Below are 12500 nucleotides of genomic sequence, written 5' to 3' on the forward strand. Positions count from 1 at the left end.
GTGTGTGTGTGTGTGTGTGTGTGTGTGTGTGTGTGTGCCTCTGTGTGTAAGTGTGCCATGTGTTTCTTGACATGCAATCCCTCTAAAAGCTTGGGCATGTGTTACACAGTATGTGTGTGTGTGTGTGTGTGTGTGTGTGTGTGTGTGTGTGTGTGTGTGTGTGTGCCAAAATGGTGGGTGGTGGGGTCAGAGACAGTAAAAGCGACAGTATGTTTTCTCTGTGTCCAGCTGAGTGCTTGTATATTAGTCCAGGTACTTTCCACATTTAACAGAAGTGTTTGTGTTACAAAAGTTACAATGTTGCTAATTGTGTTAGAATTAATATTGCAAAGTTACAAAGTTGTGATGTTGACACTGTTCTAAAAGCTTCCAGTAGTGATCAGAACATTTCCCATCATATCCCATAATGCTCTGCCAGAGGAAGTGGTGCATCTTCCTTTGTGACCAGAGGGAAGTGCTCACCTGAGTCGTTCCTCTCTGAACTGACCGCACACACGCACACACACACACACACACCTTTTCATCCCTTCCCTTTCAAAACTTCCAGATCCCACTTCCCAGGTACGGAGAGCAGAAGCAAGAAGAATGGACCTATATCTTCAAATGAACAGAACATGTGACTATATTTGGGTCAAAATAATTACCCAAATCATGGGTTTCAAATATGAAACTTAAATTTACGCCCAAGTTTGTGTGAAAGTAGTTGTTACTGTTGAGATGATTTTTGAGACGGAGAGAGAGAGAAAAGGAGAGAGAGAGAGAGAATAGAGAGATAGAGAGAGAAGTAGAGAGAGAGAGGTAGAGAGAGAGAGAGAGAGAGGGAGAGAGAGGTAGAGTGAGGTAGAGAGAGAGAGAGAGGTAGAGAGAGAAAGAGAGAGTACTTTACAGCTTTACAGTGCACATTGTCTTAGTTGTCAACTGGCAGCTCAAAGTAGTCGAGATTGAGACAAAACAGTGTGAGTGGTTGTAAAGCACCAATAGGGTGTTTTGATGTTTGTGAATGAGTATTAAAGCACCAATAGGGTGTTTTGATGTTTGTGAATGAGTAAATTAAAGCACCAATAGGGTGTTTTGCTCTAAAACTAGTGAGGTAACTACCTTGCAAACACCACCAACAACAGAGTTGGCTCTGACACAAGCTTGCTAGCAGGCTAACTGTTTTTTCTGGCAAAATGCCATATGCTTATGTTGTGCTGTGAAAGCTTTTCTTACATGCACTTATACCTCGACCACAAACCTATACAGTGCATAGCCTCAGTGGCCAGTAGAAATGACAGGTGTATGTCTGTCCTTCACTTGACCATATCTCATCAAAATGTATTTGAATATTATGACCAAAACTAGTTGCCCATGACATTTCCATATACTGTTGCTTTAAGCTTGTTGTGTGAAACCTGCTGGGAAAGCGAGTGGCTCATCCCCAGTAATGCTGACAGTATTTGGTCTGTGTGGGATGTTAAGGGGCTTTCCTAGAGAACCGTTTTAGCACAACAGAGCCCCTTCACTGTGGCATTAAAAACACTTTAAAGGTTAAGTTGTGTGTGTGAATGTATGTGATAAACATATCTGTTTCCTCTGCAGGAATGTTTCTCTTTAATCTTCTGTAATGGAAGTGCTTTGTATGTATGTGTGTGTGTGTGTGTGTGTGTGTGTGTGTGTGTGTGTGTGTGTGCATGATTGAGTGGTCTTGTACACAAGTCTGTCATTTTCCCAAAGAGGGGTTTAGTACCCAACCTGAGTGAACGAAGCACCACCTTTACCTGTGCCTCTGAATGCACAGGTGTTTGTGTGTATGTGTGCACATGTGAGTGTGTATGCATGCACATCGCTGTCCAACCTGATGACTGTTATTTGATGTCTGGGTAGATTATAGAGGTGCACAGTAAAGGCCTCCACTAAAGTCATGACATCAGGCCAGAATACTGTATGACCAAGACAGGATGTTTGGGCCATGATTTGGGATAAACAATTGGTTTCAGAAATTGCTGTGTGGAATGTCTTGTGTGTGTGTGTGTGTGTGTGTGTGTGTGTGTGTGTGTGTTTGCTTCTAGGCCTTCTCTCTCTTTCAGAGACGATTTACACATGTGTGTATGTGTGCGGATCAATCTGTCTTTGTAATGGTTGGTTGTAATGGCTTTATTGGTAAAAGCATAAATGGACAGAAATTTGTGTCTGTGTGTGTGTCTTTGTGTGTGATTGCCTATGTAGGTCATGTTTCCACATGCTTGTGCAGATGCTTTCCAGTAGTTCAGATGTTGTGTTTATTTCTGGCGTATAAATAGATCGGGTGTTTAGTGCAGATTCAGGGTGAAGCTTTTTTAGACCTTGTGTAGGCTGCAGAGCATGCTTAAGTAAAGCAGCACACAACTTTTACACGGACACACACTCTCACACACACACACACACACACACACACACACACACACACACACACACACACACACACACAAACACACACACACACACAGACACACACTCCTGCTGTTTCTGTAGGCACTCTTGCTTTCACACATCATACTGTTGCCAAGAAACCTCAGAGGTTCAAATAAATATTTGTTTCTTCTGAGAATGCCTCCTGATTTATGCACATTACAACAAAACAGAGCAATCTGACTCCACATCCAGTCCAACCATCCACCTGCAGGGTGGGAAGTGTGTTTGAACAACTCCATTTTTACTACTTCCAATGTATTTGCATGTTTCTGTGTGTGTGTGTGTGTGTGTGTGTGTGTGTGTGTGTGTGTGTGTGTGTGTGTGTGTGTGTGTGTGTGTGTGCAAGTGTGCTCATGAACAAAGGATGAAGAAGGCTAGTGCCATCACCTAGGTAACTCCCTCACACACTTATGTTGATCCCTAATTAGGCCCAACAAGATCAACAGGTCATGACCTTTCCACCCCTCAGTGCAGTGCACCTGGCTCTGGGTCAAACACAATGAAGACACACACGCAAACACACACACACACACACACACACACACACAGTGCATACTGCCTGACTAATGGAGATTCAGGAGCCTGGATGTTGCCTGTGTGTTTGCCCAGCACACTCTAGCCTGAGGTCCCGTAGGACTGTGCTAGCAGTTGAGCTTGGGATGTCTCAGTCCCAGCTCAGAGCCACATCAGGGCCAGATCAGGGCCAGATCAGCCCCAGCTCAGAGCCACATCAGGGCCAGATCAGAGCCACATCAGGGCCAGATCAGAGCCACATCAGGACCACATCAGGGCCAGATCAGGGCCAGATTAATTGCAGCTATTTGGTTGAGCACTGTGCAAGATTATAGCTGCTGGTGTAGTGAGTAGAGCTGCAACGATTAGTCGACGTAATCGACGATGTCGATTATGAAAAATTGTCGACGATGATTTTTATTGTCGACGCGTCATAAAATATATACTTTTTTTTTTTTTTTTTTTGGCAGACGCTAGCAGAGCTACCGGTAATTTTCATTCGGCATTGCAATGCACTATAGGAAGTGCGAAATAGTGCATCTTTAACTAATAATAATTGACCATCATTGAGAAAAATGGAACAGAATCTGCAAATAGCCTAGCATACAAATCATGCACCGTTTTCTTTGCCCTCCGTTCTAGTACCTTCATGTGCTGCATATCAGAAATGGCCGACTGAAAAGCGAATTATTCTAAGACGGCTCATGTTACCATGGAAACAATAAACAAAGCTAGCTTTAGTAGCTGCTGCATATGAGATATGGCTAACAGAAAAGTTGTCATTTTTCTCAATGATGGTCAATTATTAGTAGTTAAAGAAGCACTATTCCAGTATTTCAAAGAGAATGAGCTGTGGGAGCACAAGAACAGTGAGTGTCTAGCAGCAATTATCATAGACATACTGTATATGATATATCTATAACTTATAGTAAGGTTTAAGCTTACATGTTGGAAAACAGAACGTCTCACGGAGGATGCTTGCTAACGCTATTTCATAAATGTTAAGTGCAATGTAGTAAATCAGTGAATTATCAGAGTAGCCTGTATTTTCGTTTGTTCTGAATAGTTAACCTCCTCCACTTAGCATTCTTCAAACAAAATATTGTGGAAAAAAAATATATTTCATGAGTTGAATTTGAATGTCACTTGCTAATTTGAGTTACTTTTAAAACTTTATTTGCACTTTCTCTTTACTTTTAAAAGCATATTTGCACTTTAATTTGTATTACTATTTAATTTATGTATTATGATTACATTTGTTACTCAAATACATTTGAAATTCAAATTCCAACATTTTGAGTCGTTATTTTAATTTGCTATGGGAAATAATCATTAGATTAGTCGATTAATCGAAAAAATAGTCGATAGATTAATCGATTACCAAAATAATCGTTAGTTGCAGCCCTAGTAGTGAGGTGCTGTTATCAGGCTAGGTATCATGACCATCACCACAATGTATCCACTTACAAAACGATTTGTTAATCAACCTGATATTGATCTCGCGAATAGGGATTTCATGACTGCTGTGGCATTAATAGACTGCCACTTTGTGGGAGTGGATAGTTCGCGTGTGTTTATGTTTGTGTGTGTGCTTCACAGGGGTGGATAGTGCTCTTAGTAGACACATATCGAATTAGCCATCAGCTGTGATTGGGAGTGACCGCTCATTGATCTTCCATTTGGCTAATTTCATAACATGAGCAAGATTCAACGTGGGTGGGTCAGTGCGATACTGGGGTGTGTCGGCGCACAGGCATGAGAGTTCCGTGTATAAATGAGTTCCTTCAAAGCAACATCCTTTTCTCCCACACGAGAACCTCCATCTCCTCTGGTGTAAACTGCTCCATTCACGACCGGAAATGTGTAGTTTGCTCTATTGTAGAACAATTACTGAACTCCGTGCGAATGTTAATAAGGTATGGTCGAATGATTGTGATTGGCTGAGAAAGAATGACTTCATTGCCACATCCACTAATTACTCAAACCATTTATGCTTGATTGCATCCTGCTTTGTGCCAATGAAATGAGCAAATCTAGATATTCCCGCCTATTTTCACAGCACGGTTGATGATGCGCAAAGCCCATTTGTGGTGCTCGTTGCCCTATGAAATTAGGGCCCTTGATCTTAATTGGTCATCAAACGTGAAGACTTAATTTGTTCCATAATAACTCACATTTGACAAATGAGGTAAAATAATGGATGGATCGCGAAAAACCAAGCTAAAAAAGTAGACTGCGTCTACTAATTGCGTCACTAATTGCAGCTTGTGTTGCTGGTTTTTTCTTTGCTTTGAGGGCTTTTGTTTTCTCTCTGCTTTTGCTGAGCTCACGTCATCATGTAAATCAGAATTTGCGACACAAATTCTCTTTGTCTTCCCCCAATTCGCTCTTACACACAGGCAAATGCACACACACAGACGCACACACACACACACACACACACACACACACACACACACACACACACACAGTAACACGTGTTCTTTGTTTCACAGAACGATGATAGGGTTCACTTCTTCTGTGGCCACCTCTCTCCTGCATGAGGGGCTGGACTGGTTCCTCTTTAACACCACTCATGGCTACATCTGCATGGATCAGGCTAGCAATAGCTTAATTAGCAGTCATTTAGGGAAAGCTATTATTGAACAGAAGCATACTCAAGTTAGAAAGAATGTCTGAGAAGTTTAACTATTCAATGTCATGGACCCTTCATCGCTCTCTCTCTCTCTCTCTCTCTCTCTCTTTCTCTCTCTCTCTCTTTTTTTTTTTCTCTCTCTCTCTTTTTCTCTCTCTCTCTCTTTCATTTGGAGCGAAGCCAGAGCCGCTGGGCTTGTCAAGGGAAATGATCGTTTAAAACAGGAAGTCTTTTTGATGGCCTGATAGTTCTGCTCAACATAGATTCTATCACATACTAGAAGGGAATACACAAACAAAGGAAATAACAACAGAGAAAAAGGAAATAATTTAATTGACCATGGTATCACCTATCACTCAGTTACTGTATCAGCCTGACAGGAAGTGTCCAAAAACAAAAAAATCAACACAAGACGCAAAAATCGTCATGGCGACAGAAGTGTGTATGCTGAGCTCAGCTTTGCTGTCTTTGGCGGAGTGGAACTGCAGAGGTTAGCACGCTTATCTCTCTCTCATGACTTTATTTGAACTGCTTGGCCATTGACTTCAGTCAACTGTTTGGCCATTGCATGCTTAATTTATTCTCTGGTTCAATGGGCTCTGTAACTCTGTGGTAAAAAAAAAAGAGATTCCTCATTTTTGTTCTCCTTTCTCCTCACCCTGAACATTACCTGTGTCCTGTGCTTTCTCTCCCTCTTTGTAGAACACTTACATGCATTAAATCTTCTGAGGAAATGAAGAGCACGTCTATATCATAATTATCATCATGACTTCTGTTGGACGGTCTCATGTCACACCTGCAGGAGGCACATGACTGTCCACGCGGTAGTCTGCAGGCTGGCCAACCACACGAGTAAAATACACTCCCTCAGGCCAAGCCAGGCCATTCCATCAGGGTCCACATTCTACTATGATCTCTCTAGTAGATGACATTTAAATATATTATACTGTTACATATTAAATATATTGTACTATTATCTCTCTAGTAAATGACACAGACACACACACATACACGCCCACACACAATCACACACACACACACACACACACACACACACACACACACACACACACACACACACACACACACACACACACAGACAAACACACACACACAGACACACACACAGACACAGAGACAATCTCTCCTGTCTGCCACATCTCTTAATCTGGCCTGAGTGGAGGGGTTCGTTTGTGTGTGTGTATGTGTGTGTGTGTGTGTCTCTCTCTGTGTGTGTGTGTGTGTGTGTGTGTGCGTGTGTGTGTGTGTGTGTGTGTGTGTGTGTGTGTGTGTGTGTGTGTGTCTGTCTGTGTTCCTGGCAACCTTTGCTCAGTGCTGGCTGGGGCGGCGAGGCCAAAGAGGGAGAAACAGCCGTTTGTCTGTGAGAGTTAGATAGAGATACATAAACGAGCAAGAGAGTGAGAGAGCAAACGATGGAGAAATAACAAATGGACTGAGTAATGGAGGGAGAAATACAGAGAGGAGCAGTGGGAGAGAGAGAAAAAGAATGAGAGTCTACAAGAGTCATAATTTATGGAGGAGAAAGAAAGGGAGGGGTGTGAGGGAGGGAGAGTGGGATGGAGGGAGGGAGGGAGGGATAGGGGAATGAGTGCATTCTCTCAGGGTGGCAGGGTGGCAGGACTGGGTGTTGGGTGTTGGCACAGACGAGGGGCTTTTTGTTTATCCCTCTCTTAGCTCTCATTTACTTTCTCATTGGCCTTCCTGTTCTTTACACCCGTCTCTATCTCTCTCTCTCTGTCTGTCTGTCTCTCTCCCTTTCTCTCTTTCTCTCTCTCTGAAAGAATAGAGGGGATCAGCAGTTATGGAGCTTGTTTGTCTTCACGTGGTTGTTCTGGTGTAAATCTGATTATGTTGCTCCTAATCACAGAACATAGAGAGCAGGCTTTGGCTTTCCCCTGCTCACATACACACACACACACACACACGCACATACTCATAAGCACTACTACTCCATGAACTTGAACAGCTATGCCTTTTAAAGCACTATTAATCATAGTCTGTGTCTGCATTAACATTTACATTTACATTTAGTCATTTAGCAGACGCTTTTGTCCAAAGCGACGTATAAGGGAGAGAACAGTCAAGCTAATGTATTAGTTAGCACCACATGGATACTATTCATTAAACATGGACTGTTGAACATGGACACTTTCAAACTTTAGCACAGTTAAGGCCCTGTCCCAATTACCTTCCCTTCACCCTACCACTTCATTGAAGTGCCCTTCACTGGGGAGTGCCCCTTCACAACGGAGTGAGAAGTGTTAAGGGATTGAAATCTTTACCTGCGAAATGGGACACCACTAAACATGGACTGTTGAACATGGACACTTTCAAACTTTAGCACAGTTAAATGTCATCTAGCCCACTTAGTGCATAACCAGAGGAGGCCTGATGTGAAGCACTTAAAACAATTAAATCTAACAGCTAATTTCACCTCTGACCATCTGATAGGTAGCTACCTCAAGCAGTTTGTGTGCATTTGATTGTTAGTGTGTATTTGTTTGTCTGTGTGAATGTGTGTGTGTGCGTGCGTGCACGTTTGTGTGTGTGTGTGCTGTTGTGTATGTATTAGATGAGGGTAAGTTTTCCCTCTGGCTAACCAGTGAAATGTCACTGCTCCACTCCATCTTCGACCTCTGACCTGGGAGCCATTTTGGTCAGTGTAATTGTGACATTCCACCGTGTCAGTCACAGATACATGAAACAACACGCTGGGACTTTCTTTCTTACACACCCTCCTTTCATTTTCACCTCTTCTCTTGTCTCTCTCTGTGTTTCTCTCCCTTCCTTCCTTCCTCACTCAGGTGTATGAAAGAGTGAAGTTGTGAAACTGAGTGACTCAGTGACAATCTGCCATGCCCGGTTACTGGAAACCAGTTCTTAATTTGTGTTGTGCTATAAATTCTGTAATTCCAAGACCACCCACACACACACACACACACACACACACACACACACACACACACACACACACAATGCATACTCACACTCTGACACCTCTGGCTGCATGGCCTACACAGAAATGATTAAATGACAGGGGTGGGAATTGCCACCGAGGTGATGATATGATACTATCACAGTAGTAGGACCACAACACAATATTATTGTGATTCTTAAACTTTTTGCGATACAGTAAGTGTTACGATTTGATTCTGCGATAGGGGATCTAATGGACTCTAAGCCTGAGATTTGTGTGTGTGTGTCTGTGTGTGTGTGTGTGTATCGGTGTGTTAGAGCACATGGACACGATCCTGACCTTGTTCCATTTTTCCAAAACACACAATGCCATCCTTCCGACAGCTGACATTGCTCTGTGTGTGTGTGTGTGTGTGTGTGTGTTTATATGTGGGGGTGTTATTTTGGACTCTGTTTTGGTAACTGATCACTCTGCCCTGGAAATACTCTGACTGCCCGGCATACGTGTGTGTGTGTTTGTCTGTGTGTGTGTGCGCATCCGCGTGTGTGTGTGTGTGTGCATGCGTCCGTGTGTGTATGTGTTTGTGCACAGTTACCCGGGAAGTGGGTAGACTGGGCAGATGTTGAGTGGTACAACTTACTCTACCTTCCATTCCGTAACTACACTTCCTCATGGTTACAGACATCATACACAGCAGGGAGACCCCTCCACCCCAACACACACACACACACACACACACACACACACACACACACACACACACACACACACACACACACACACACACACACACACACACAGGTACTGATCTTCTCTGAATTCTAATCCATGGTGTCTGATATACTTCCGGTTGTGACGTGGGTGGGCAGGTGTTTCTGTTCTTTCAGAGCGCTTTCTGTGGTAAGCTGAGAGAAGCACCTGCTCTAAAGTGAAGGAGTGGGGGAGGAGAGGAGGAGAGAGGAGGAGAGAAGAGGAGAGAAGAGAAGAGGAGAGAAGAGCGGATCAAGCTCTGGAGAGGATGTGATTTAAGAAGGTTGTCCTCTTCCTGTCAGACGAAATTTGATCTGACCACTCTGACCAGGTCGTGATGGATAGCCTAAGGACACACGGCAAATCCTGCCTTTACTTAACAACCAGCCGAACCATGTTGTGTCTCACATTACTTACAGTCATAACATTCCTCATGTCACATAAATGACACACCATAAACAATGTTTTTGAGGTGCCACATCCTGTATCCCGGCAAGTTCAGAGAAAGACACCATGTGATTGGCATTAGTTTTGGATTGTGTCGTGTCTGATTACATTGCCTGTCTCCCCGTGTTGTGCTGCATGTGTGCTATGCCTATATGACCCTTGTGACTACTGAAGGAATATGTACCTGTTCTGGGTATTCTGAATGGACTTGTCGTCTGTTTAGTCGTTTGGTGAATTCTGCTGTTTCAGACTTCCTGCCTCCTAGAGAGCTCTGATTGGGTCAGACCAAGGTGTTATGTAACGGGCTTCTGTGGACCTAAAGGGTGAAAATGGACAAAAAAAGAGAAGAATGAAAAGTCTGTAGCCTCTTACCTGAACTGAAGTCTATGTGGCCTGTTGCAGTAATCTCAGGGAGAACTCTGATCTCTGTTTGTGTGTGTGTGTGTGTGTGTGTGTGTGTGTGTGTGTGTGTGTGTGTGTGTGTGTGTGTGTGTGTGTGTGTGTGTGTGTGTGTGTGTGTGTGTGTGTGTGTGTGTGTGTGTGTGTGTGTGTGTGTGTGTTTGTGAGTGTGTTTATGTGTATGTGTGTGGAGCAGTAATCATTAAGAGCAGTAATCAGCTTAATAGTGCACACACACACACACACACACACACACACACACACACATACTGCTAAACAAAGTTTTTACTGAGTCATTACAGCTTGCATTGCAAAGGCTGCTGGGTAATCGGTTGCATTCCTCCGTGTCAAGTGGATCAGTCCGAAGAGTTTCTCCATTGCTCTCTGCGTCTCTGTTTCTTTCTGGGCTCATTTCAGCCCATTTGGATGTTGCTGGTTTGATGCCCATTAACTTCAAGAGTAAGGCAGAAGACCCACATTGCCTCTCAGGTGCTTGGGTTCGACCAAACTGAATGCTTCCATTGTCCAGCTCCCCAAGTTCTGATTGAGAACCTTTCCTTCTGATGTGGATTATTGTGGAGCCACTGAGTTTTATTCCGCTTGCATAGTGTCTTGTGGACCCCTCTGCACATCAGCATGGCGACTTTGTTGCGCGGCGACTTCTATGACTTTAAGGATCGGAGGAAGAGTGTGTGTTCACTGCGCTCTCTCCTCTCAGAATCTGGCTCTCCGACTCTTACTCCCTTCCAGGAGTACCTGCAGCTCCTTCTGCAGATGAAGATGACCACTGATGTGAGTCACACACACACAAACACACACACACACACACACACACACACACACACACACACACCTGTTGTTGGTGTTTGACGTTGAGGTGTCAGATCCGACTCAGTGCACTGGTTGACACAAATGCTCTGGCCTTCCTAGGTCTGTTCCTGAGGTTGGGATTGTTCCGCAAGTTGCCTGGTTTTAGCAAGATGCAAGCTATTTACCTGCCATTGGAGACATTGTGTAATAATTTTATTCTGAAACAAACTTCCAAAGGTTTTTGAGGTTGGTCATATATGATCTTTTTTGTGTATTTTGAGCAATTTGTATATAGTGGTTGGTACTTAGAGGGCCAAAGCCGAAGCCAAAGCCGACACACACACACAAACACACACGCACACGCACACACACACACACACACACACACACACACACACACACACACACACACACACACACACACACACACACACACATGCCTACACACACACACCATACACACACAGTATCAGCAGTTCTACCTGTTTATATAACCCCACATTCAGATCAGCATCAAATTGTTTCTGTTGTTGTGCTGCTTGATCGCCTGTTCTTTTCGTAATGCCTTCGCTGTGTTTCTTTCAAAGACTAATGGATATGATTTCCATAATGGGGACTAACAAACCAACTAAGGCAATGCATTCTATTAATGACTTTTTGCCATTTACATGCAGCCTGCAGTGACTGAAGAAATTACTATAAATGAATATGACGGTTTCAGTTAGAAGAATAGACTGAAGCAAAAGCAACTCTTAAGAGTCAGCTTAGGTCTGACGTCTGGATGATTGCGAGTGAAACTTCATGTAGCGGTACTCAAAGGGGAAGCTGATTCTGTAACCAAACCGAAAAAAAAAGAACCGCATTTGAGCTCTCAGTATGAGTGTGATGGTTAGTCACAGAATTAGCCATCACTCCTAGCCTAGCCTATCAGTAAACGTGCGGTCATACCCCTGTCTCAAGTCACATCGGACATCTGCACAGCATGGACAAAACAATAATCCCTCTCTGTATGTTTAGACATAGGACAGTAGAGGGAGTACGTGTGTGAAAATGTGTATGTGCGCTAGTGAGAATGTGAGACTCAAATAGCATCTGTCAGAAACTTAAGTCAGTGAATGGCTTTGCCTCACCAACTGCTAACTGCTGATCTATTTGCATAACAGTTGCTCTGCAAGGATCAACTACTACTTTTTGCACTGGCAGTAGTGACACGACTTAACAAGACTATATGCTTGTGTGCGTGTGTGTGTGTGTGTGTGTGTGTGTGTGTGTGTGTGTCCGTGCGCATATGTGTGTGTCTACCTAACCTGAGACTTTTAGTCTGTGAATGACTGTACCTTCCTTCCCCATAAGTGACTCACTGAGGCCACATGCAATTTCCCGCCCTATTTCCTGGGGTAGGTGTGGCTAGCGAGTTGCCATAGAGACATGTTTCGTTATGGGTGGGGAGCAAATTCAAAGAGTTTCATGCTGGTTGTGTGTCACAGCGACAAACTCAAACCCTAGTCTGTTCAATTACAAATATATTATCGTTGGGCAATAAAGTCAAAACAGTACAAAGCAGCGTGCAGTGCA

General features: G+C 43.5%; 1 protein-coding gene across 20 annotated transcripts in view; it reads left to right on the plus strand.

Annotated features, from left to right (window-relative positions):
* The window catches only part of LOC105902557 (formin-binding protein 1), a 73522-nt gene that overhangs the window by 10994 nt on the left and 50028 nt on the right, over positions 1 to 12500 (plus strand). For 3 of the 20 annotated variants that reach the window (XM_031578314.2, XM_031578324.2, XM_031578316.2), the window contains exon 1: positions 10593 to 10907. The exons of 1 other annotated variant lie outside the window; for it this stretch is intronic. In XM_031578314.2, the coding sequence (XP_031434174.1) occupies positions 10752 to 10907 (156 nt within the window). In that variant the 5' untranslated portion in view covers positions 10593 to 10751. Of the gene's footprint in view, positions 1 to 10588; positions 10908 to 12500 lie in introns of those variants that run through there. 16 more of the 20 variants (XM_031578319.2, XM_031578320.2, XM_031578315.2 and 13 more) reach the window with 14 other exon arrangements.

Source organism: Clupea harengus, chromosome 12, assembly GCF_900700415.2.
Source record: "Clupea harengus chromosome 12, Ch_v2.0.2, whole genome shotgun sequence".
NCBI lineage: Eukaryota > Metazoa > Chordata > Actinopteri > Clupeiformes > Clupeidae > Clupea > Clupea harengus.